This window comes from Tachysurus fulvidraco, chromosome 10, assembly GCF_022655615.1.
Source record: "Tachysurus fulvidraco isolate hzauxx_2018 chromosome 10, HZAU_PFXX_2.0, whole genome shotgun sequence".
In the NCBI taxonomy this organism is placed as follows: domain Eukaryota; kingdom Metazoa; phylum Chordata; class Actinopteri; order Siluriformes; family Bagridae; genus Tachysurus; species Tachysurus fulvidraco.
The window spans coordinates 22668922-22693554 of NC_062527.1; the positions used below are offsets into that span (position 1 = coordinate 22668922).

At 37.8% G+C, this 24633-nt stretch overlaps 1 protein-coding gene across 1 annotated transcript in view; it reads right to left on the reverse strand.

Annotated features, from left to right (window-relative positions):
- The window catches only part of LOC113638173, a 67199-nt gene continuing 42566 nt past the window's right edge, over positions 1-24633 (reverse strand). Inside the window, exons 3-7 of the mRNA XM_047819976.1 lie at positions 4084-4425; positions 1264-1578; positions 746-862; positions 578-609; positions 1-401 (exon numbers count right to left, since the gene is read on the reverse strand). Of these exons, the coding sequence (XP_047675932.1) occupies positions 366-401; positions 578-609; positions 746-862; positions 1264-1578; positions 4084-4425 (842 nt within the window). The 3' untranslated portion in view covers positions 1-365. The remainder of the gene's footprint in view (positions 402-577; positions 610-745; positions 863-1263; positions 1579-4083; positions 4426-24633) is intronic.

A 24633-nucleotide genomic window follows, 5' to 3' on the forward strand; every position in this document is an offset into this window, starting at 1 on the left:
TTAGTGTCCTTCAGTTATTTGATAAATCAAAATGAAATTGCTGACACCCAAATATTTGAAATTGTCAGGGGTTCCAAAACTTTTGCATACAACTGTATAAAGTTCCTACACATGACTTCAGCCATTGTACATACTGTGTCCACTGCTGCAATGTAAACACAACAAACAACATCAAAATAAAACAACAAAAAAATATAAATGTAAAAATTCCTGCCCTTCACAGTTCATTATTTAGTGTAACATCACGTGACCAAGACCAAGTCAGGTTAGATAGAAGAGTAACTGATGGTCCATGATGTGTGATCTGAGAGTTCTGCAGTAAATCAGAAGATCCTGACATGGTGATGAAGCTCCAGAGATGAACATCAGCTCAGTAGCTCAGGGATGAAGTTTAAGATGATCTGAAATCCATGATGAGATCAGGGCAGACCATCAGAGAGAGGAAAGTAGACGAGAAGGTGGTGAAATAAACAACTTTATACCATGTAAAAAATGCCAAAGTTCAAGAGAGATAAAAAAGAAAAGAAAAGAAATAAATAATTGGTTATTTATTTATTTATTTTGAATGTTTTTGTACCTGTTCAGTGGAGTTGGTGGCACGTCTGAGACCTGATGATGTGTGATGATTTTCCGTTTTCAGAAACATAAGATAAATATTTCAAAATTATAATTAGACAATAAACTTAGACACATGTTAAACACAATTACCACAAAATGTAAAAATAACAATTTTAACCAGTTTTACCTTTCACCTTGTAGTACACCGACACACAGATGATGATGATGATGATGATGATGATTACGATCATAACATATAAAATAATCCAGTTTTTCCGTCTAGTCTGGTGCGAGTCTGAATCATCTGATGAAGAACAAGTCTCATTAACAATGTCCTCTAAAACACACATTAAACCACACAGAGATATCAGTACAGTGCTGAGGAAAACGTGTCCTCAAAAAAAATCTATCAAACATCAGACTACATTTACTGATATTGTTCAGTGTTTTTCAGCCATACATGCAGATGATGTCATCACTGATCCTTAAATAATAATCAGTGTTGTGCTGCTATAATAATATGAAGTGTTTTATTAAAGTTTATCCAGGAACAATAAGAGATGTTTTGAACTGGAACTCACACCAGATTACGAAAAGCCCTGTACTTTAGACACACCCCCTTGTCATGTCATTAAAATCTAAAATTTTAAACTTTGTGTACTGATATGTGTCGTACTCAGTATCATCTGAGATTAATCCACTTACCAACAACTGACAGTTTAACCTTCTGGACCAAGACAGATTTCTGTGAGTCTGTAATTAACATGGAGCTGCTGTAGATTCCTGTATCACTAACACTGATGTTCTTCATCACCAGGGAACATTTTCCTTTAAGCAGCTCGTTCTCAGGAACGTCCACACGATCCTCATATCCTTCACCCTGATGTGAATTGTTACCCTTTCGCTCAAACACAGTCTTCTTATCGATAAACCACTTAACGTAAGGTGTTTTGATGAACAGATGACTCCAATCACATGGCAAGACAGCTGTGGAACCCACTGGAGCTGATATCTGAAGAGCTTCAGAGACAGAGAAAAACCTTTTAGGAAATGATCTGATGTTAGGAACTTATATAAGGGGTGAGCGATATAGCCTCAAAATTATACAGTACCCCACTTATCGACCGGCTCGGACATCGACCTTTTCGCTTAGTGAACAGTTTTTCGACCAAAATTTGTGAGGGGAAGGATCTTCCCAGTCTCGCCTCAGCCTTCGTGGAGAGAGCATCTATCGTAAATTAAACTTCGGTTTGTGAACAATAGTGTTTTTTATCGGTCAATATACAATTTAGTGTGTGTATATTGTATATACAATACTTTGTTTAAAGTGTAAAGTCCTTTTTTTTAACTAGTGTCACAACCAGAGGAGGAAGGAGGCGGACCCGTACACAGGATAGCTTCAAAGGAGTGGGGTTTAATAAATGATAGACAAATACAGTAAAATACAATGACGAGCACTAAACAATGACTAGACATGACGAAGGGTAAAACATAATTACTGAATCCGCGGTGCCATCGGCAACGCGGCTCACATTTATACACAGGACAATAATGACACAATGAGGAGCAGGGGTGGTGACAGGGAGGAGCAGACGAAGGCGGGGCAGACACGTGACGAGGAATGACAACAAACACATGTGGCCGAAAGTCCGTGCTGAACCCTGACAACGAGTAAGTACAGTACAATATTTTTTTTGTTTTGTTACTTTAATTCATACTTTTTACTGTATTATTGTCACGGTCGGCGCACCTGCTCCGCTCTCCAACCGGCAACATTAGTCGCTTCCGGACTACACCTCCCAGCATCCATCACAGGTGCGCCGACCGTGACAATTATATACAATATTATTTATGTACCTGTACTATTTTATGTATTATTTAGTATTAATACTGCTAAAAACGGGGCAAATATTGTTAATTATTGGGTATCGTTGGAGGTCGGGAAAGGATTAATTGGGTATCCATTATTTCTTATGGGATAATTACATTCGCTCTTCGACCTTTTCGCATTTCGACTGGTTTTAAGGAATGGATTAAAGTCGATAAGCGGGGTACCACTGTATCAGGATATTTCAAGAATATTTTCGATAATGATATTTATGACAGTATAGAAAAAATATGGAACAACATTTTATTGGCAATTGCAGCTGGCAGCATTTATTATTGCAAACAAAATAAAGGGCATATTCCATCCCATGAGCCGTCATTGATGACAGACTACCTCCACTGAAGTTTAAATCTAATAAAATGGCAGCATCAGCATTATAGTGTATTAGTGACAATCACAGAGCACAAATGTATCCTTGGTACGAGTTGGTAGTGTTTTCCCTGTGTAACATAACTCCTTAACACCAGTTTAACCCTAACTAAAGTAATTTATCCTTGTAATTTATCAGGAGCCTGCACAATATTGTCTCCTAATAAAATTGACCTAAAATTTTAAGTACAAATGTAAACAAACAGCAGCAATGCAAACAAACCTTCAAAATGTAAACTTCTTATAAAAAATAAAATAGAAATGCTATAAAAACTTAACTAACAGTTAAATTAAATGAGGTAAAATATCAGTGCTGACAGAATATCGGAATATTCAAGTGGTGAAACAAGTTTGTTGTGTTTCCACCTTTACAGACATCCCAACCTGCAAAATGTCATTTCCGGGGGGTATTCTGAACCCCACAGGAAAAAAAGGACTAGTTAATTAATAAAAATACAGCTATTTATGTGTTTATCATGGTACTTCACAGTGCATTAACTAATGTTAAAAGATTTGAATAATGTATTAGTAAATGTTCAAATTAACATTAACAAAGATAAATAAATGCTTTATAAGTGCAGTTCATTATTAGTTCATGTTAACTAACGTAGTAAACTAATGTTAACTAATGAACCTTATTGTAAAGTGTTACCCAATTATTTGTTAATTATATTAAAATATGTAGATCACTTTTACTATTTATATAAGCTGAAGCTGAAGATGAAATGAAACATGTTGAAGTCACGTCAACACGTTTTTTACAATCATTTACCCCGCCATGGGCAATGCTGAAGTCACTGTTACAAACTTTACAGCGTGCATCACTGTTTAACGCTTGTAAGACACGGTGACACTTTTACGTGCGGGATATGGCACGCTTGCCTGCCTTCAAAACTTGAAAGCCCTGAAAATGTGTCTTATACTATCCAGGCCAATCAGGATGCTCTCTGTCTTACTTGTGTTTAATGACGCTCACATGCGATGTCTCTCGCTCCCCCTCCCTCTCTGTCGCACATGTCGCGATCGCTCTAGATTCCGGGAGATTGTAACTAATTTGCGAGATCAAACAAAATATTGTCTGTGTCTTATTTATGTCTGTATTTGTGTATTTTCTAATGTGTATCTAACACATCATCTGTTAACTCTAAATAAAGTATTGATTCCTCTCTATAATAGATGTTGTTATTGTTCCTTATTTCCAGCTCTGTTATCTGAGACACTGTGACTTCTATAATTAGTCAATATTTTACACTGAACACTTTACTCACCATAGACTGAGAGTGTAACACTGTTAATTTCTTTTGCATCCGTAGTGTTATTAGTGTCCCCATGCACCATTATAAAGGATTTGTAGATTTGGTCATCAGTAAATCTGACGTTCCTCAACACCAGGGAACAGTTTCCTTTACGCAGCTCGTCCACAGGAACATCCACACGTCCTTTATATCCTGAACCTGAATATGTACCATTACTGCTTCTCTCAAACACAGTGTCTTTATTGAACTGCCACCTAATAACTGGTGTTTGTTTGAACTCTTCAGTCAGGTTACATGGCAGGATGACTGTGGAACCCACTTGAGCTGATACAGTAACCAGAGATTCTGCACTGTCTGTGGGAGAAACATTACAATCTACAGGATTTGTAACATTTGACAAAACATTGTTGTGATATTTGATTCAATAGAAGGACACTTCTGTCTTGTTGGTGTTGTAGAACCTGGTCACTCACCCACAAAGGCACAGACCCATAAGATGGAAATATAAAGGAGGGACATGATGTCTGGAAGACTCTTGTGGAGTTTTGGCAGATTTTCTGAAACAAACAAACAGAGACACGTTATAAATAAAAGTGACAGAACAGCTGACTGATTTCACACACAGCTCTTAATAAAACTGCTGAGGGAGAAAATTAAAAACTCAGATTTACCTCAGAGACAGAAGAACATTTCCTGTGATTCAGTGTGAATTAGATAAAGTTTATGAGGTTCTTTTGTCCCCGTCATTAACAGTGAATCTTTTACTTTCTTCTTCTCATTATTTTAGTAAAGACTGTTAGTCACAAACTACACAATAAACACCACAGTATATTTATCTCTCTTTTCTCTTTCTCTTTAAGTAAAGATTATAAAGTTATAATAGATTAAATCTGTTCTTTCGTTTTAAAACTGCATTTAATCCATATGTTCTTTACAGAAACACAGTTAAAGTATCAGGGTTTATATAGAGAGAAACAGGAGACTGTTTGGAGGTGGGGCGTAGGGGAGGCGGGAACCTGCCTCAATTGATGGCCTCATCACTGATTGTAGGAGCCAATGTTGTAAATGCGTTTTGGGCTATCACCAGGTGGGGGCAGTGTGTTACAATCTTTGGTGTGCGTAAAGCGTGCACGTTTTATCCAAGCCATCAGCAGCTATAGGAGCTGCTGGAACACTGATACACTGGGTCGATTCCAGCGTGTGACTGAACCATGTGACAGTCTGGAGGGGTGTATTATTATAAAGAGGGAGCAGTTTTGGAGAAGTGGAGAAAGAGGAAAGAAAAGCTTTCTTCACTTTTCTAATTGTTTTACTAAAACAAATTACTGAAAGATCAACACAGATCTATTACACACTTTATTCAATAATACGTGTTATTTAATACAGATGTTCTTTACAGAAACACAGTTAAAGTATCAGCGTGTTTATTTTAGATATAAAAATTAGGGAATAAAAACTGCATTAATAAATGAATGATACTGAAGTGCAGCTATTAAACATGTAGAAGCAGGTGATTACATTTGAGGGAGTTTTGAAGTTTTGTTTTTATGACTTATCTTAATATCTTAAAATAATTAGGAAGTTAATGGGTTTATGTTGGATGTTTGGTGTATCATTTCAGCATGGTCTTAGTTAAGATAAAGCAATTTTACTGTGGAAATTTATAATAATTCCTCATCAAAGCCACTGTATCTGGCCATATAATTACACTATAAATGCACATTTAATCCATTATAAAATAATCATTTTAAAATGATAATAATTGTACCGACCTGTGTGTCCCTTAGTGACAAATGTTCCTGTCCTGCCTAAACAAAGCTTCGACAGACACACTAAGGAGTGCATCCTACGTTTTGCACGAGTAAGCTGCTATCACAGCAGACAGTGTAGATCAAGCCTGGTTATACCTTAGAGTGGGTTGTCCTTCAAAGCCTCAGCTTCTTCAAAGGATCCACTTCGCACCCTGGACACAACCTCTTTCAGCTCCTCCCTTCTGTCAGGGGCTAAAGAACTTTGTTTACTAAAACTCCCAGACACAGGAACAGTTTCTTTCCCCAGACAATCTCCCTGATTAACAACTCACCATAATTATATTCACTGCTTCATATCTATAAGTGTTGCATTATCAGGACTGTCAGTCATCACATCATCTGTATATATTGCACACACTACTGCTGCTGTATATTGTACAAAAAGCATAATAATACACAATAATGTTATTTGCGCTACCATGTACTTCCCACAGTTTATGTACATAACTGATCAGTCATATATTCTGTATTCATATTTAATACTCATAATATCTATTGTATCAAATCTGCATTGTCTTGTATAGTCTGTATTATCTTGTATAGTATAGTGTTATTTATGTCTGTACTTTTGAGAGTCACAAACAGCTGGAACCGAATCCTTGTGTGTGTCAACACACTTGGCCAATAAACCTGATTCTGATTTAAGTTCTTCTACCTAGTCTATTGTTTAAAATTTAGACAAAGGAATCAGACTTAGACCTTCTTGTCTTTTAAGGGTCCTCACAATGGAGACCTTGTTTTTATTGAAAGCAATATAATGCAAGTGTATGTAATATATGTAAAGAAAATAAAATGAAATTACAAATTATATCTACTTCAAATAATCAAACAATTATAGCATAAGTAAAAGTAATTAAAATGCAAAGATAGTAACCAACCAAGAAACACTATCTAAGTGTTATCCTGCATTTGTTCTCTGATGTAAGTTTGCCTATAGTAGAATGCACACCTTTCCTAAAAGCAGGAAAGCTTATATACTCTTTTTTCAACAATTTCCAAGGCACAGCGCGGTACACACAATATAGTGGTTGACCTTTTTCCAACCGTTCAAGGCACGCTCTGTGATTTGTACCAGGAAGTCATATTCTAATAGTTTCAAAACATTGTGCATCAAGGAGCGTTAAATGAGTCATTTCTAAATTGCCCTTTAATTATACAGGGTGACATAACTATATAATCAAATATAATATAATAACATTCTTACTTCTAAAAATACATTTCATTATAGTAAAAAGATAGATATAAATGAAAATAAAAAAGCAATCAGAGTTCTCTTGAACTCTGATAAACTCGATCTGATAAATAAAACTTATCTTCGCATAAATCTTCTTTAGTCAGTTGGAGTCTTCTTCCAGCTGTGTAGGCGGGCCTTAATGGTTAGAGAGTCTGACTCGTAATCCTAAGGTTGTGGGTTCGAGTTTCGGGCTGGCCACGACTGAGGTGCCCTTGAGCAAGGCACCGAAGAAGAAGAAGAAGAAGAAGAAGAAGAAGAAGAAGAAGAAGAAGAAGAAGTTTTATTTATCTAGCGCCTTTCCATAGCTCAAGGTCGCTTTACATTTCACAAATACAGTACATACAGACACTTACATATACACCACACATAATACATATAATTGCATTATCCGAAATGCTTGTTAAATAGATATGATTTTAACTGGGACTTAAATGCACCCACAGATGTGATGTTTCGTAGTGTAGGAGGCAGCGAATTCCATAATTGAGGAGCATTTATACTAAATGACCTTCCACCAACAGTAGACAGACGGAAAGGAGGGATGGACAACAAACCAAGTTCAGCTGATCTAAGGGACCGGACAGGGCGGTAAGGGGAAAGTAGGTCAGCCAGATATTGGGGAGCAAGACCATTTAATGCTTTGAACGTTAGAAGCAATACCTTAAAGTGTATACGTGATGCTACAGGTAGCCAGTGAAGGTCATGAAGCAGTGGAGTAATGTGAGCAGAGCGCCTAGTTAAGGTGAGAACTCTTGCTGCTGAGTTTGGAACATACTGTAATCTTGCGAGACGTTTTTTTGGAAGACCAAGAAATAAGGCATTGCAATAGTCCAGACGTGAAGTGATTAGTGCATGAATTAAGGTTTCAGTATCAGCTATGGTGAGAGAAGATCGGAGACGAGCAATATTACGAAGATGGAAAAAAGAGTTTTTAACAAGAGAAGAAATGTGAGGGCCAAAAGATAGATTTGAATCGAATAAAACTCCAAGGTTTCGGATCGATGACGAAGGCTTAATGTGAGTTCCATGAACATCAAAAGACTGGTTCATCGTTTTGACTGTGGCAATAGAACCAATCAATAATATCTCAGTTTTTTTATCATTCAATTTAAAAAAATTCCGGGACATCCAATATTTAATGTCCCTGATACATGCTGTGAGTGAGTCAGGCAGAGATGGAGCATTGGAGCTGGTGGTGAGGTAGATTTGAATATCGTCTGCATAGCAGTGGAACTGAAGTCCATGCTTGCGTATGATGTCACCGAGTGGATATATGTAAATGATAAATAATAGTGGGCCAAGAACCGAACCTTGAGGAACACCCTGTGTGAGTGAAGCAGTAGCAGATCTAAACCCTTGTATAGTGATGTAATACTTTCTGTCACTAATGTAGGAAATGAGCCAAGAAAGTGCAGAGCCAGTGATGCCAATGTCAGAAAGCCTAGAGATCATTAAATCATGGCAGACTGTGTCAAAAGCAGCGCTTAAATCAAGAAGCAGTAAGATGTTTATCAGCCCAGCATCCATGGACCGAAGAATGTCATTAACCACCCGGAGAAGAGCCGTTTCAGTGCTGTGTGCTGGACGAAAACCAGACTGAAAAGGTTCAAAAAGGCCATTTTTATCCAAATATGACCGCAATTGCGAAGCAACAACCCTTTCAAGGACTTTGCTTATGAATGGTAAGTTGGATATTGGTCTGTAATTGTCCATGTTTAGGTGGTCTAGGCCTGATTTTTTAAGAATTGGCGTCACCACAGCCATTTTTAGATCTGCTGGAACAACGCCAGACGACAGACTACAGTTAATCATATGTGTTACAAAGGGTGCAACATCAGGGACACACAACTTAAGCAGAACAGTAGGTATAGGATCAAGTTGGCAGGATGTGGAATTTAACTTCGCAATTAAATCGCGTATGGCAATTGGAGTAGTTAAAGTGAAAGCAGAGAGAGAGTTTGTAGGATGAGCTGAATCAGCAAACATTAAATGAACATCTGAATCACGTACATGAGGAGTGTTTTTGGCAATGGATGCAGTGATTAACTGTAATTTGTCAGAGAAGAATTTTGAAAAGCTAATTGCAAGCCCCACAGAACCCGACATAGCAAGTTGTGGTGGATTTGTGAGTCTCACCGAACCCCCCAACTGCAGCATAAATGGGTGCCCACTGCTCCGGGTGTGTGTTCACTGCTGTGTGTGTGCACTTTGGATGGGTCAAATGCAGAGAACGAATTCTGAGTATGGGTCACCTTACTTAGCCGTATGTCACGTCACTTTCACTTTCACTTTCCAGATGTCTAGATGTCCCCGTCTGACCCACTGTTCAAGAGCGAACCTTGTAGCGCTCGCACACGGTTCTAACTGTGAATTTTTGTAAAATTTTTGTAAAATAACAACATAAAATTTTTGTACAGTGAAAAACAATTAAACTGTGTTCAATTTACAGTAATGGTTTGTGAATTTCTCAACCAAACAAAATAATACATTTTACAAAAAGTATGCATTAAAATAATATATATTTTGGGTAAAATTTACAGCTTTTTGTAAATTAAATAGAAAAAACTATTTTCAGTATTTCAGAAAGCGGTAGAATGCAGTTAAAACTACTAAATGACAGTGTTAAAATACTAAAATTATTACAGATAAAATAATGTTATATTTTTTATATGTTATATTTAGAGATAAAATAAGTACAACAAAATTCTAGTAATATAAATGTTTTAAAAAAAACATGTTACATGTCTGAACAATTTAACAATATATCAGTTTAGGCTTGTTTTAAAGTGTAAAAAAAATTATATATTTAAGATATATATATATATATATGAAGTAGTGGTGTAGTGGTGTATTGCATACATTTTATATTTGTCCATTTGTATTTGTCTTCCAAATAGTTATGCGTCATTTGTATCATAGCCTAGGTCTCATAGCATCATCAGTCTGCCATTTGTTATATTAAATTTCAAATAAAAAAAAGTATCTGTTGTTTTTCCATTTAGTAATATTTATAAAGTCTTAAGGCAATTTTATATGTAACGATAATCATTTCTCATATAAAAATTTACATTCCCGCATAAATTCACGTCTTGTGTAGGAATTTAAATTGATGAACTCTGCCTCGTCCAGTCAGCATTAGACCTGATTCCTGATCATGGCGGAAGCAGCCATCTTGAAGCAGTTAACAAGCCGTTAAGCACATGGAGTTCTGTCTGCACTGGCAAGAGAAAAGTTATTTTTCTTAGACCTTGAGAGACTTCACCATACAAACAACTGTTTGTGACAGAGGCCATATTTTGTCATCATAATAAATATGTTGACTTAGATTGTGGGTTTTATATGTAACGATAAAATCGTTCAATTTTTACCTTTAATGCTGAATAGTGGTGCCCCAGAGAAGTGTGGAAACTACTTTATTTTTTGTATGATTAAAAAATTGGATTTTGCAGCAAACTACTAGATACGTTGAGGGGTTATGTGCTGCATTGTAGAGTTCATAGGAACAAACCCCATTGTTTTTTTTAAGTGTGTTAGTGATGACTGTAAGCGGACATTTTGCACTTACGCGACTTTTAAAGCTCATTTCTATCGGCACCACAATGAGTCTGAACCCTCTGTTGCTCCCAGAACCTTTGTTTCAGATTTGAAATGTGCCATGTCGTTGTGTGACCATCAGTTTCACACAGTTTAAGAACTTGTACACCACTTAAAACAGCATATAGTGGAGTTGCGACCTGTGGTGTGTCCTGTAACAGGTTGTAAAAAAATGTAATAAATCATAGTTTCCTGCTAATATGTCCAGGAAACAGAGCATGTTCGAGTGGTAGCATAAGTGACATTTACAGGGAAGCTTTTTTCAGTCTTCCTCTGCCATTGCATGTGAAGATGCTTCCCAGAGCTCGAATGATGCAACACATGAAGCCAGTAAATTGCCACAGAATTTCAGTGAGTCCTTACTTAGGACTCTGTGTTTATTGTACCTAAAATTGCAAGGGTAGCTTCTGCTTCCGGCTTCAACGATACAGACAATTGTTGAAGAGATGCAGAATGTACACGAGTTGGGACAGGATTACATTTTAAGTAAACTACATTCACTTTTGAATGATAAAAATGTCTAACAGATGATATTGTTAGGAAAGTCTGTGAATGTGTAAAGAATTCAGACCTGTTCTCTTTCTGTCATCAGGGACCACTGAGAACAACATATTCAAGGGCTCAAACATTTAAAAAAAATGTTCCAATACATAGAGCCTAAGAAAGTGCCATTAGGTAATGATGAAAATATGACATAAAGGTTTGCATACTACATACCTGTGATACAAACTTTAAGCAATCTATTGAAATCAGAATTATGGAAGTATTCAGTGTCACAAACATCTTGTAAAACAGACTCAGATTATTTTGTGACATAAGTGATGGCAAAAACTTTAAGTGCAACCATTTCTTCCATGAAAATCCAAAATGCCTAAAAGTAATTCTTTACCAGGATGCTTTTGAAATTGTCAATCCACTTGGTTCTGCTAAGAAAAAGCACAAAGTAGTTGCATTGTATTATCTTTCAGTAGTTAATTTACCTCCTCATGTATGGTCCAATACTGATAACATGTCACTTGTCTTGTTATGTGCTGAGAATGATCTTAAACGGTTTGGAAGTGCGAAGGTTTTCTCAGAAAAACGGAATAACTGTATGCAGTGAAACGGTCAAAGGTGCTCTGTATTGTTTCGCTGGTGATAATTTGGGTTCACACAGCATTGGTGGGTTTACTGAAAATTTCAGTCACTCTCAATCCTTTTTCCGATACTGTGAAATCACACGACATGAATTTCAAAGTGATGACCCAAGTGTTTTTGGTCCACATCGCACCCCTGAAAGTTACGATTCTGCTGTATGTGATCAACAAACTATAGACTGTCAAGGAAGCAAAGGAATAAAGGTAAATTCTATTTTTAATACTCTGAAATCTTTTCATGTTTGCCAGCTTGGTCTCCCACCTTGTTTAGGCCATGACATTTTTGAGGGTGTCTTAGCCTATGACATTGCATTGTTCTTGAAGTATTTCATTAAAAATAGGCAGTGGCTTACATATCCAATTTTGAACAGACACATCAAGCAGTTTAAATACAAAGCCATGTGCTGTCAACTCAGAGGTGCCCAAGCTTTCCGGACAAGCTGTTCAGAATTGGAATTTCTTAAGGTTGCTTCCTGTTTTAATTGGTGACAAAGTGCAAAATCCAGATGATAATGTGTGGCTGCAAACTCTCCAGCTTAAAGATATTGTTGATTTGATTTGTGCACAAAAGATTTCATCAGCACAGGTAGCTTATCTTGACATTCTAATCCAAGAATACTTGGAATCAAGAAAGTCTTTATTTCCGGAGAGTCCACTAAAACCAAAACATCACTTTTTGATGCACTATCCAGCACTAATTTTTAAATTTGGCCTTTTGGTTAGATTGTGGACAATGCGATTCGAAAGCAAACACAGCTATTTCAAGAGATGTGCCAGGCATTTGAAAAACTTTAAAAACATCTGCCTATCTGAAAGACATCAGATGTTTCAAGCATATCTTTGAGCTGGGCTAGGATGCAGTCAGCTTCTGCATGTCAAAAACGGTTGCACTTTTTTCCCCCAACCTTTACAGTGAATCAATTAAACATGCAGTGCGAGAGTTTAGCTTTTCAGAAGTTAATACTTGTGTATCCACAGACATAATGTACAGAGGTATGTCATATAAAAAGGGTCTTTTCCTTGTGTTGAAAAATGGTGAGTCCACTGAGTTTGGAGAACTACTTATTATTTTAATTCAAAATGATGCAGCTGTGTATTTTGTGATGGAAATGCATAAAGCTGACTATCATTCTGAATACCACCTGTACTCTCGTATCAGGTAACATGGAGGGGAGTGACATCTGCTTCATGCAGACTCTCCACTGGCGTCCCACTGTGCTCAGTACTTGGTCCTCTTCTTTTCTCCCTGTATACTCACTCTCTTGGTGAAGTTATTTCATCACACGGGTTCTCTTACCACTGCTATGCTGATGATACACAACTTATCTTCTCTTTCCCACCCTCAGATGCCACAGCTTCTGACCGGATTTCAGCATGTCTGGCAGAAATTTCATCATGGATGACTGCTCATCAGTTAAAGCTCAATCCTAGCAAAACCGAACTGCTGTTCATCCCAGGTGATTCATCCCCAGGTCACGATCTTGCTATATCCTTGCACAAAGATCTGATCTCCCCTTCAGCCACAGCTCGCAACCTAGGGGTAACCATGGACAATCAACTGTCTTTTTCCTCTCATGTTGCTAATGTGACTCGCTCATGTCGGTTTCTTCTCTACAACATTAGAAGAATTCAGCCATTTTTGTCCACACAGACTGCTCAGGTAATTGTTCAGTCTCTTGTCATTTCTAGACTGGATTACTGCAATGCACTGCTGGCAGGTCTACCTATGAACGCAATCCATCCTCTGCAAATGATCCAAAATGCAGCTGCCCGGCTTGTTTTCAACCTGCCAAAGTTCTCGCATACCACCCCGTTGCTGCAATCCCTCCACTGGCTTCCGGTAGCTGCACGCATCCGATTCAAAACACTGATGCTGGCCTACAAAGCCAAGAATGGACCAGCTCCCTCTTACCTCAAAGCCCTCATTATTCCTCGCACTGCACCCCGTAACCTCCGATCTACCAGCACTGCTCGACTGGTTCCACCATCTCTCAGGGTAAGAGGCAAGTATACTACAAGACTCTTCTCTGTTCTGGCACCAAGGTGGTGGAATGAACTTCCCCTAGAGGTCCGGACAGCTGAGTCACTGGCTATTTTCAAGCGGCGGTTGAAGACCTACTTATTCAGGAAACACTTCAACTAGCACTTCTTTCCTTATCTTTTGCATTAAAAAAAAAAAACTTTCATTGTAACTTTGAACAAATGTTTTAAAGTCATGGTATCTTAAGTATGTAACCTAGTGAACCAGCATCAATGTATTCAATGTTAGAGATTTAAGCACTTATGTACGTCGCTCTGGATAAGGGCGTCTGCCAAATGCTGTAAATGTAAATGTACTCTGTGACAAAAAGTACCAGGGTGCAATGTCTTAGCAGTAATGACTTGGTGGATTTTTATCCATTATCATCATACATTGTTAATGGGTACCAATTCATTCCACTGAAACACAGTGTGCTGTTGGAATAAAAAATGTTTTGGGCGAAGTGGTAAAAAACAATACTAAAATGCTAATATATGCTTAATAAAATGTGAATGTATGCAGGACTGTGCAAAAGTCTTAGGCACCTTACTACTTTAACCTAACAAAAATGGTAGAACAGAAACAAAGAGTCTGGCATCAGGTGCTCCACAAAAAGATGTGAACTCGCCATCAGCTAGTTCATCTGCAATTATACGAAGAAACGGATAAAAACTGCTAACTGAAATATGCTTTAAGAAACCCACTTGCAAAACTCCCTGAAAATCAAGTGTCTGTGGGAGAACAGCTGTTTTGCTGCAAAAGGTGGACCCAGATATTGATTTTATTTAATTAATAGAAGTTCATTGATAAATAAAATCTATTTATTATATTCATTTTAAAGGCATCCTCACTTTACAGCATTTTTCACAAGTGCCTAAAAGTTCACCTGCTCCTCAGGTGCATTTCTACAAGCATCTTCCTGATTTTTGCCAAAATTTCTTCTGTATTTAGTATGTCTCTTTTTCTGTTTCTTCGTGCAATCGCAGATGGACTCAATTATGTACGATCACATCTCTTTGTGGAGCGTAAGATTCTGTGACTTTTTGTGCATACAAAAATCTTACTGGATTATTAATGTCAAAAGAAATGTTTGTAGTAAGTGTAGTATTACTTATCTCTTACATTCACTTCTAACTTGAATCCATAAATGACTGACTTGGAGAGAACATTTCTACACTCTGCCATCAATGAGGTCTTGCCTGACCTTCCAGAGGTGACTAAAGATATTTTAGAAGAGACTTTTTGCAAGGTAAAGTTTATAGAGGAAGTTGGAGATGTAAGCTGAGATGTAAGTTATGTTTTGCAGAACAGAATACTACTAGTGCCAAAACTTGCTTGCCTAAAACATTTAAAAGGTAATCAATATCGAAACATTTACATTGTGTTATTGATAATTCCTTTTTGTGTGTTTTTTGCGAAGCCAGACTCTTGAAACCAGCAGCTCATCTGTTGGTTCATCACCAGGACATCCCACAACCTTGCAGTCTTTTTCACCCAGTAGTTCACAATCATTCTCTTCTAGCAGCTCCCATAGCCCTGATATTGACTGGGTGGATACCTTTCTAATACCATGGGAGAAGTTCCCAGAGGAACTGATGCAGGTATTGGAGAGAGAAAAACGACCAAGTCCAAGATTGAGAAGAGAAATGGTCCGGATTGTGGTGACTGAGATGATGAGAAAAGGTTCTGCCCAAAGTAGAAGGCATTCTACTGAAGTTGCCAAAAAGATGGTGTCAAAATATCCTAAATCTCTGCAAGATGTAATACAGTAGATGGAGATGTGGTTGGGCCAGGTTACCATTCTTTAGTTAAGCAGTTGCAATATAGGATTGAAAATGTGAAGCGATCTACAACCCCTAAAATAAGAAAACGAAAGCATTGTGTTGATGAGTCATTGTGTTGATGAGATGAAATACCTCCAGAGCAGAGAGCAACAATACAGGATACTTACGGGTGCATTAACTGGGATGCAAAATTCATGCCCCTTGGAGAGACCCAGCAGGAAAAGAAAGAAAACCTGAAGATGATGTCTCAGCAACCTACTGTAAATCTACAAGACGTCAAACGTCTAATGAAACTGACTTTCTACACACAGCGTAAACAAGTCAACCGGGGCAAAATATAAAGTCTTTTGGAAGAGTGGCCGTTTTGGATTATGAACTTGGCATGGCAGTTCACTTCAAGGAACTTACTGGAATTGGTCTTCAAGAAACTTTCACACGGAATCTGGATTTGAAGGTAAAACGACTCTTAAACTACGTAAATACTGTTGGTGTGAAGAAAACCAAAAAGTTCTTACAGGCAGCAACAAAGTTTGAAGTGATGAGGGGAGAGCTAATTGGTTGCTCTGAAGATGTGAAACAAATGTTGCTGCTTTTGCTGTCTTACTTTAACAAGAAAGAAGATGCAATATTCTTCTACATGGAGGACACATGCCTGGCAGGGGAGGTTGAGATGAACCACATTTATCTGACTCCCACCATTGTTGTGTGTGGTACGTTATATTTTTTCACCCTTTCTTTCAGTTTATCTGGTATTTCTTTTTATCTGTCATTTATTTTTATAAGTTCATAAGGTCAGTCCTGCTTTTCTTCAAAGAGGTTTGTTGTGTGTGGATCGGAACATTGTACTTGAAAACATCACCACTTTCATCACTGCCTTCTGTACGATGCTTGGGAGCTATTATTGCTTTAATATTCATTACCCATCAGAACTGGCTCTGGAGTATTTGCAGACGTAGGTCTTTTTGGATAAAATTTTCACCTTATTGATTTGAAATCAATCTAAAGTACAGTAGCTGATGCAGTGGCTTGGAGGCTAGGGACCTTGTCAGTTTGACTTTTTTCCAATACAAACTTTCCTTTTTTTCACTAATTTCACTTTACAATACGATTTCGTTGGTAACATTAGTTAACTATGTTAGCATGAACTAACAATAATCCTTTTATAACATCTTAATACTTATTTCTAAATGTACTTATATTTCATAATGTTGTATCTGTTAACATTAGTCAATGCACTGTGAACTAAATTGAACAATGATCAATTGCATTTCTAATTCAATTGTAATAGAATTAATATTCATAACTTGTTTAGGTTAATGCATTAACAACTAATGTGTCATTAGTTAACATTAATTCATTAACATAAACAAACTATGAGTAGTAAATTTTACATAATTTATTGACCTTTGTTAAATGATTAATCAGCAAATAAATTAAAGATTTTGAAATTGTTTTTGATCATATTGAAGCTTTATGATTATTAATAGTCACCTTTTCTGCTTTACCAAGGTGTTTTTTCTCCATCAACCCGGACAAGGGCACCAAAGTTGAGAACACAAACACCGCCTGTCTTCCCGTCAACCCAAGAGTTCTTACATTGATTCAGGAACTTTCAGATCATGAGTGGCGTGATGTCTGAATATGGACTAATGCCAGTCAGATTTCTGACTTGAGAAACACTCAACTTGAAGGACAGTTTCACCTTTTATGCCCAGTTGTTCCAGATTAAGAGGCAAGTAAATGTTTCAAATAATATTGTTAAAGATGTGTTCAGTTTGTATACAGCTGATACAGAACTTTATTGCTTTTGTGATTTTTGAGTAGCATTCCTGTATCTAAATTATAACCACTTGTTTGTATACCCTGTTCTAGCTCCAATGAGAGAATCATTAATCTGTCGCATTCTCTTTATTGTATTGTGTATAGACAGTAACATTACGAATTTATGTTAAGAAATTAGAGATGTATGTTTGCTGATTTTTGCTTAATAAATCCTTCAAGGCACTTTAATGTTGTTGTTGTTTTTTTGCCTTCATTACCTCTTTTACTACTATCTTTTAAGGGATATCTACTTTGGTGTTTTATTTTTTACATCCCTAATTTGTGTACAATGGGTTACAGTTTTTCACATTTCAATGGTCTAAGGTGGTGCAGTTTAAAAGTGCTTGCAAAATTGAATAATAAAATGTACAGTTTTAAATTGTAATGTATTTTTTACAGAATTATTTTGGCAACCACAGCTGCCAATTTTTTTCTGTGAAAACAACAGGGATTTTTTTTGTTTAAATGCAAAAGGTTTTCCCTATTTCTTACATAATTCACAAGTAAATTTTATGGGACATTTTTGTATTTAGTACATAAATATTCTGGGGAGTTTATAGTTTTAAACTGTAAATAAGTACATTTTTACAGGACATTTTTGTATTTTATACATAAATATTCAGGAGAGTGTACAGTTTTAAATTGTTTTAAAGTTTACATTTTTAGTGTAATTTTAACTGAATTATTCTGGCAACTACAGCTGCCAAATTCTTTTTGTAAAAACAACGGGGTTTTTTTTCAGTGTAACCTTAACAAAAAAGAAGCTGGGTTGAAGGTTACGTTCAAATAAAATGTCTAATTGAGTCCTTCTCGTATTCATGACATCAAAATTTTAACTTGTAGGCTGCAACATATTTTGAGCAACAAACAAATTAAACACGGTTTATTTTAATGTTACAAGAGCATCATAATCTTAGAATTTAATTAAAAAAAAAACTAACTAACTAAAATAAGATAAATTTAAATTACATATTTATTTTCCAAATCTACAGGGAGCCGCAGCAGAGGGATGAAAGAGCCACTTGCGGCTCCGGAGCCCTGCGTTGCTGACTCCTGGTCTAGAAACAGAAGCGTCATCATGGCCCATGGCAGTGGGAGAGAGCCCCAAAAAAACAAAGTATAAAACATTTTTTTACTTCGGACTACATGAAAGTGTACCCCTGTCTCACAAGCATTAAACATAATGACAATGATGCATGCTGTACAGTTTGTAACAGTGACTTCAGCATTGCCCATGGTGGGGTAAATGATAAAACACGAGTTGACGTGACTTCAACACGTTTCTGCCCATGTGCAGATTTTTCAGGCCGGCTAGTTGCCAAGGCTACATGAAAACATCAAACTCCTTAGACCTGTTTAAAGTTGTAATGGAATATAAATAAAAGCAGTTTACATAAATAGTATAAGCAGCTTATATAAATAATAAGTGATTGTAAGAAAGATTCCTCCTCGCACTTGTCCTCGCACTCTTTACCTCTGCAAAACAATAGGAGCGCTCCGGAGCACTGAGAGAACAAACCACACGAGTGAAATCAAATCTCGTTTATTCCAAACAGCTGCTCAAAGAACTGAGCGACAGAACAGAATATATACGCAATGAAATACAGTAAGCTATGGTGTATGAGATAAGGCGGAGGCCAAGTTTTGTCAACATAGATAGGGGTATGCTAGAATGCTGCTTCCTCACAACTCTCATCCAAGCATTGAAGGTCAGAAAGCCTGTACATGAGCAAAGAGAAACTGAGTGTCCTGCGAGTAATCTCACAAGCAGGTCAACCTATATTGTCTTTTCATCCGGTCAAGAGCACTAAAGGAACAGGATAGATTAAAATCAAGAACATTAAATCAGAAGAGGTGAAGATGACATAACATATAACACAGAAATACATTTTTACATGACAGAGAATCCTCGTTTTCTATTCCCTTAAGATTATGGTTACGTTATCAGCAAGCCTTACCATCCTGCTTATGTTTGCAGAAACACAGGGTACAAAAACAAGAAAACACTTATCACAGGTCAGCATGACCAGTGTGGGGGGGGACACATTCATTCCGACATAGAAAGAGAAATGTGGAAAGAAAATTAAATAAGCACAAAAATTAATTACCATAAAGAAAATTCATTTCAACAGTGATCTACATAGTTTAATATAATTAACAAATAATTGGGTAACACTTTACAATAAGGTTCATAAGTTAACATTAGTTTACTATGTTAGTTAACATGAACTAATAATGAACAGCACTTTTAAAGCATTTATTTGTCTTTGTTAATGTTAATTTGAACATTTACTAATATATTATTCAAATCTTGTTAAAATTAGTTAATGCACTGTGAACTAACATGAACAAACCATAAACAGCTGTATTTTTATTAACTAACGTTAACAAAGATGAACAAATACAGTAACACATGTACTGCTTATGGTTAGTTCATGTTAGTTAATACATTAACTAATGTTAACAAATGATACCTTATTGTAAAGTATTACCAATAATTGCATAGGGCTATAGAAATGATATATTATGCTTTTATATCTTTTAGGGACCTCAACATATTAGGGAGGCTAAGTGCAGGGAAGGCTGCTCCAATATATCTCAGTTCGCACTGAGAAGGTGATTACAGCTGAGGTGAATTTCACATCTTTCATTGTGGAACATAACCTGCCATTCCATGTGTGTAGGTACACAGGCAAGTTATTTAGGAAAATGTTTCCAGACTCTGAGATTGCAAAAAATTATGCCTGCTCTTCCACTAAAACGGCAGCTATGATGAACCTGGCACTGGAACCTGAATGTTCAAAGAATTTGTACAAGTTAATCCAGACAGATACTGTAAAAGGCCATAAAGTATTATGGTTGATGAAAGCAATGACATCATGTGTGAGGAGGAGTGTGTTATTTTAGTCAGGAACTACAGTGAAGCACAGGATAAGGTGACAGTTGGATTTGTAGACATTCCAGTCTGCAATGATGCTGTCATGACTCAGCCCGGACTTTGGCCACGTGCATCTGTTTACGTTCTTCGTCACGTGTCTACCCCGCCTTCGTCTGCTCCTCCCTGTCTACACACCTGTTTCCTATTGTGATCACCGTGTCTATTTAACTGTTGCCTTGTGCATCGCGGAATCTACTGTTGTAATGTCCTGTCTTCAGTCCGTGTCCTGTTTCCAGTCCGTGTCCTGTTTCATGTTCCCTTTGTTATTAAATCCTGTTTGTTTGGCTATCCTGCATTTGGGTCCGCTTCCTTACCCCGTGTCATGACAGAAGATTCCGCCGCACCAGGACCCAGCAGGATAGCAGCTTGGACCGGCTTATCGTGGGAGCATTTTTTTTTTTCCCCTGGACTTCGCGGGTTTGGTGACATGGGTCCGCATTTTTTCGGTGAGGGACCGCATCTGGTTTCTCTGCGGGGGGCGCCGCCTCACTTCCGGGTTGCGGGCCATGTTACCAGCCCGAGTTTTGTTTTTTCAGTGTCCTGTGACATCGCCCCGCATTTGTCCGGTGGGGGGCGTCGCTTCACATTTGGTTTCCGTGCCCCGCCTTCGTCTGCTCCTCCCTGTCTACACACCTGTTTCCCATTGTGATCACCTTGTCTATTTAACTGTGCCGCGTTGGCTTGTGCATCACGGAATCTACTGTTGTCCTGTCCTGTCTTCAGTCCGTGTCCTGTTTCGTGTTCCCTTTGTTATTAAATCCTGTTTGTTTGGCTATCCTGCGTTTGGGTCCGCTTCCTTACCCCGCGTCATGACAGATGCCATCAAAGAGTGAAAGCACAGGCATATGTATACAGTGTTGGCTGTCCAAGTCACTGGGGGAAGCTGTCCAAAGTAATCCCGTGGGGGACATGCCCCCCCCCCCCCGAATCCCTTCCTCCTCCTCCCCCCGATTCTCTTCCTCCTATTCTTTCATCCTCTTGCAAATTCATCTAAATTTAAGGCCTTTGCCCTCCTTGACTCAATACTCAGCACACCTAAATTGCTTAATCTGTCATCTGGCATTGTGGACCTGAGAGGTTTTCACCAGCTTTAGTGCAGCAAAACTCTGTTCAAAAGAAGCTGTACTAACAGGGATCGAAACAGCTATCTTGCATAGTTTAAAAAGCTCAAAGAAAACTTCTTTATAAGGTTCAATGAATAATGTTAGCTCTACTACAGTACACTGGAGGGTTTCTGCATGCCACTCTGTAATTTCCTTTCTAAAATTCTTCTGAACTGATGTAGTTCATGCCACAAGTCCTCAATATTTGATTCGTTCATTCTAGCAAATGGAAACAGAGACTTTTCTTTGAGAAACACATCACTTGTAGGGTTTAGAGTTTGGATGCCAGTCATTATTTCACTGTTTTTGCTAGAAAACCTTCTGTTAAGCTTATTGAACATCTGATCTAAAACAGAGTAGAAAAGGGTTGTGCAAAAACTCTCTTTTTCTCGTTCTGAATCTGACCTCTGACCCACTGTACTGAGTACACAGTCTGCATTAAATTGAGAGCTTAGCTTTTTTGGTCGTTTTGCAGGGTGCTGTATTGCAGTATCACATTGCTCAGCTGTGTTCAACGCTTCACTCCATAGGTCATCAAAAAATGACTCATCCCTGTAGTCATTCAAAGTCTGAACTAAGGCTTCAACTAAATAAACAGCCTTTGACAGGTCAAGTGATGAAGACTGTAGCATATCTGATAGACATTTTGCTTCTCCAAACACTTTATGGAGGGTAACAAGGCACACAATGAACTGTAAATCTATCTGTGCAAGCAGACCTCTAGCCTCAACAGATCTGTCACCACTGTGTTCTTGGACTATGTCTTGCAGGACTTGCTTAATGACAGGCAATCTATCCATAATAGTGTGTAGGGCCATATATCATCATGCCCACCGAGTGTCACCTAGCCTCTGAAGCTCTCTAGCCGGTGCACCTGGGTACATCTCTTTCTGTATCCTAAGCCATTTTTGATGCACATATGACCCAGATGTGAATACATACAGTCTTTCTAGTAAGGTGAAGAACTCTCCTACCTCAGGGATAGCTTTGACCGTATCCACTAATACTAAATTCAGACAGTGTGCATTGCAGTGGATGTAAAAGGCCTGCTTTGCTTGTTCTTTATTGCGTGCCTGGACACCTGAATGCTTGCCACTCATAACTGAAGCACCGTCATATGCTTGGCCTACTAGGTTGTTTTTGTATTCAAGACCATGATTTTCTAATATATGTATGATTTTGTCAGTAAGCCCTGCTGCATCTAGTCGATCAGCCGATTCAACGTGGAGAAAGCTCTCATGGACAGCCCCACTGAAATAGTACCTGAGTACTAGAGATATCTGCTCCTTTTTTTTTTTTTTTTTTTTTACATCTTTTGTTTCATCTGCAATTATGCTATAGACCTCACTGTCTTTCACTTCTTTGATCACTTCTTTGTTCGAACCATGTCTGCCAAACAACTCAGAACCTCATTCTGAATCCCTTTGCTAATATATTTTGCATTATGAATGGAAGACAACCTTTTTTGCACAGTTTTGTCATGCTTAGCTATTGTTTCTAAGATTGCCATGAAGTTCCCTTTATTATCTGACTCTGCAGACTCATCGTGTCCTCTTTGTGCGATGTTTTGTGTGGCTGTAAGTAGTAGTATTTCTTCTATTGTTTTAATATAGTCCCGATTTTCTTGAACCTGTTTGTTGTGTTCCTTGTTTAGGGCATTTACCAGTGTTGCATTACTTTTTACAGCTTTCTGATAGTCTCTCCATGTAATCATTGCTTGTTTGTGCCGCTCATACCTTGCATGAATTGCAAATCCCCCCTGTTTGTAAGTTGCCTACTTCCAATTGTTAAAACCCAATTTTGAATCAAATACCGTCTCTGAGACTTTGGAAGGGCTAAAATGCCTGCAGGCATACCAAAACACAGAGTCTGATTGTTTGGAATATTCAAGCCAGGGGTGGATATGGTACCAGGCTGCCTTGAAGCTCCTCCTCCGGTCCCCCATCAGAGTTCTTGGGTATGTATTCATTATTGGCTGCAGAGGTTGTTCTTCCCGGGATTCTTCGGGATTCTTCCCGGGATATCTGCCAAAGGAATATATATAAGTACATATACCCTTTTCATTTCAGTAAATAGTTTTCATTTACATAAATATTGAGAATTAAATTTTAAGTACACTTATTACTTCATCTGTCTATCTTAGTATATGATAAAATAAATCATAAAAAGGTATATATAATTGCCATCAGACTGAAATCCACCTGATATCACAAGCTCATAGCATGTTAAACAAGAATTAATTTCAATCACAAACTGATTAATTTCTATACACCATATAAAGTGACTTATTGCAGAACCTATTACAGATGCATTTAACAGCACAAACCTGATGGTCCACTGCTGGTGGACGCACATAGCTCCTCTGTAGGTGTTTCACTCTCAGCCTCGGTCTCTCCATCTGTCTCACTTTCCTCCTCTACTATTCCTTCACTCTCAGTCTCTCCAATGGACAACTCTTCCTGCTCTCTCTCTGCACTCACTCTTGCTCTCTCCACACCTGAACCATCTGGCTCTGCCTCACTGTCTACCTTATCCTTTTTTTGGAAGAATGACATGATGTCCTTCTTTCTTTTCATTTTGGGGAGAACTACAGAGCAAAAGCAATGGGGACCAAGAAGCTTATGAAATAATTTGCTGAAAATAACTGACTTGCTAGGTAACTAACTCAGAACTATGAGTTTGTTGATCATATATTTGATCCCTTTTCAAACTGCCACAAACTAACAAACAGCCAGGTTGAGATTAGCTGATCTAACGTTATGCATTTACATATGCATTATTCTGTAATGCATTTAATACAAATACAACATATTAACAACTTTACTCACCTCTATATTTCCTTCTTTGCTTGAAGTCTTCAATAATAATATTTGAGCAAAACTTCCACCAACTTCTGAGTAAAAAAAAAACTGCACGTTTTGCGATACTGTTGTATTCCGCTTTAAGCAGTCCCTCTATAAAATGTGTGGGTTACATTTCTGTTCCGCGTTGCCACTGTCTAATATCGGATGTAAAAAACAACGATCGCAAAAAACAATTTTGTAAAAATTTTCATACCACATTTAGGGGGGTCACAGGGAGGTCCAAGCTTGTTGTCACAGGGGCACTGCCCCTCCCCAAC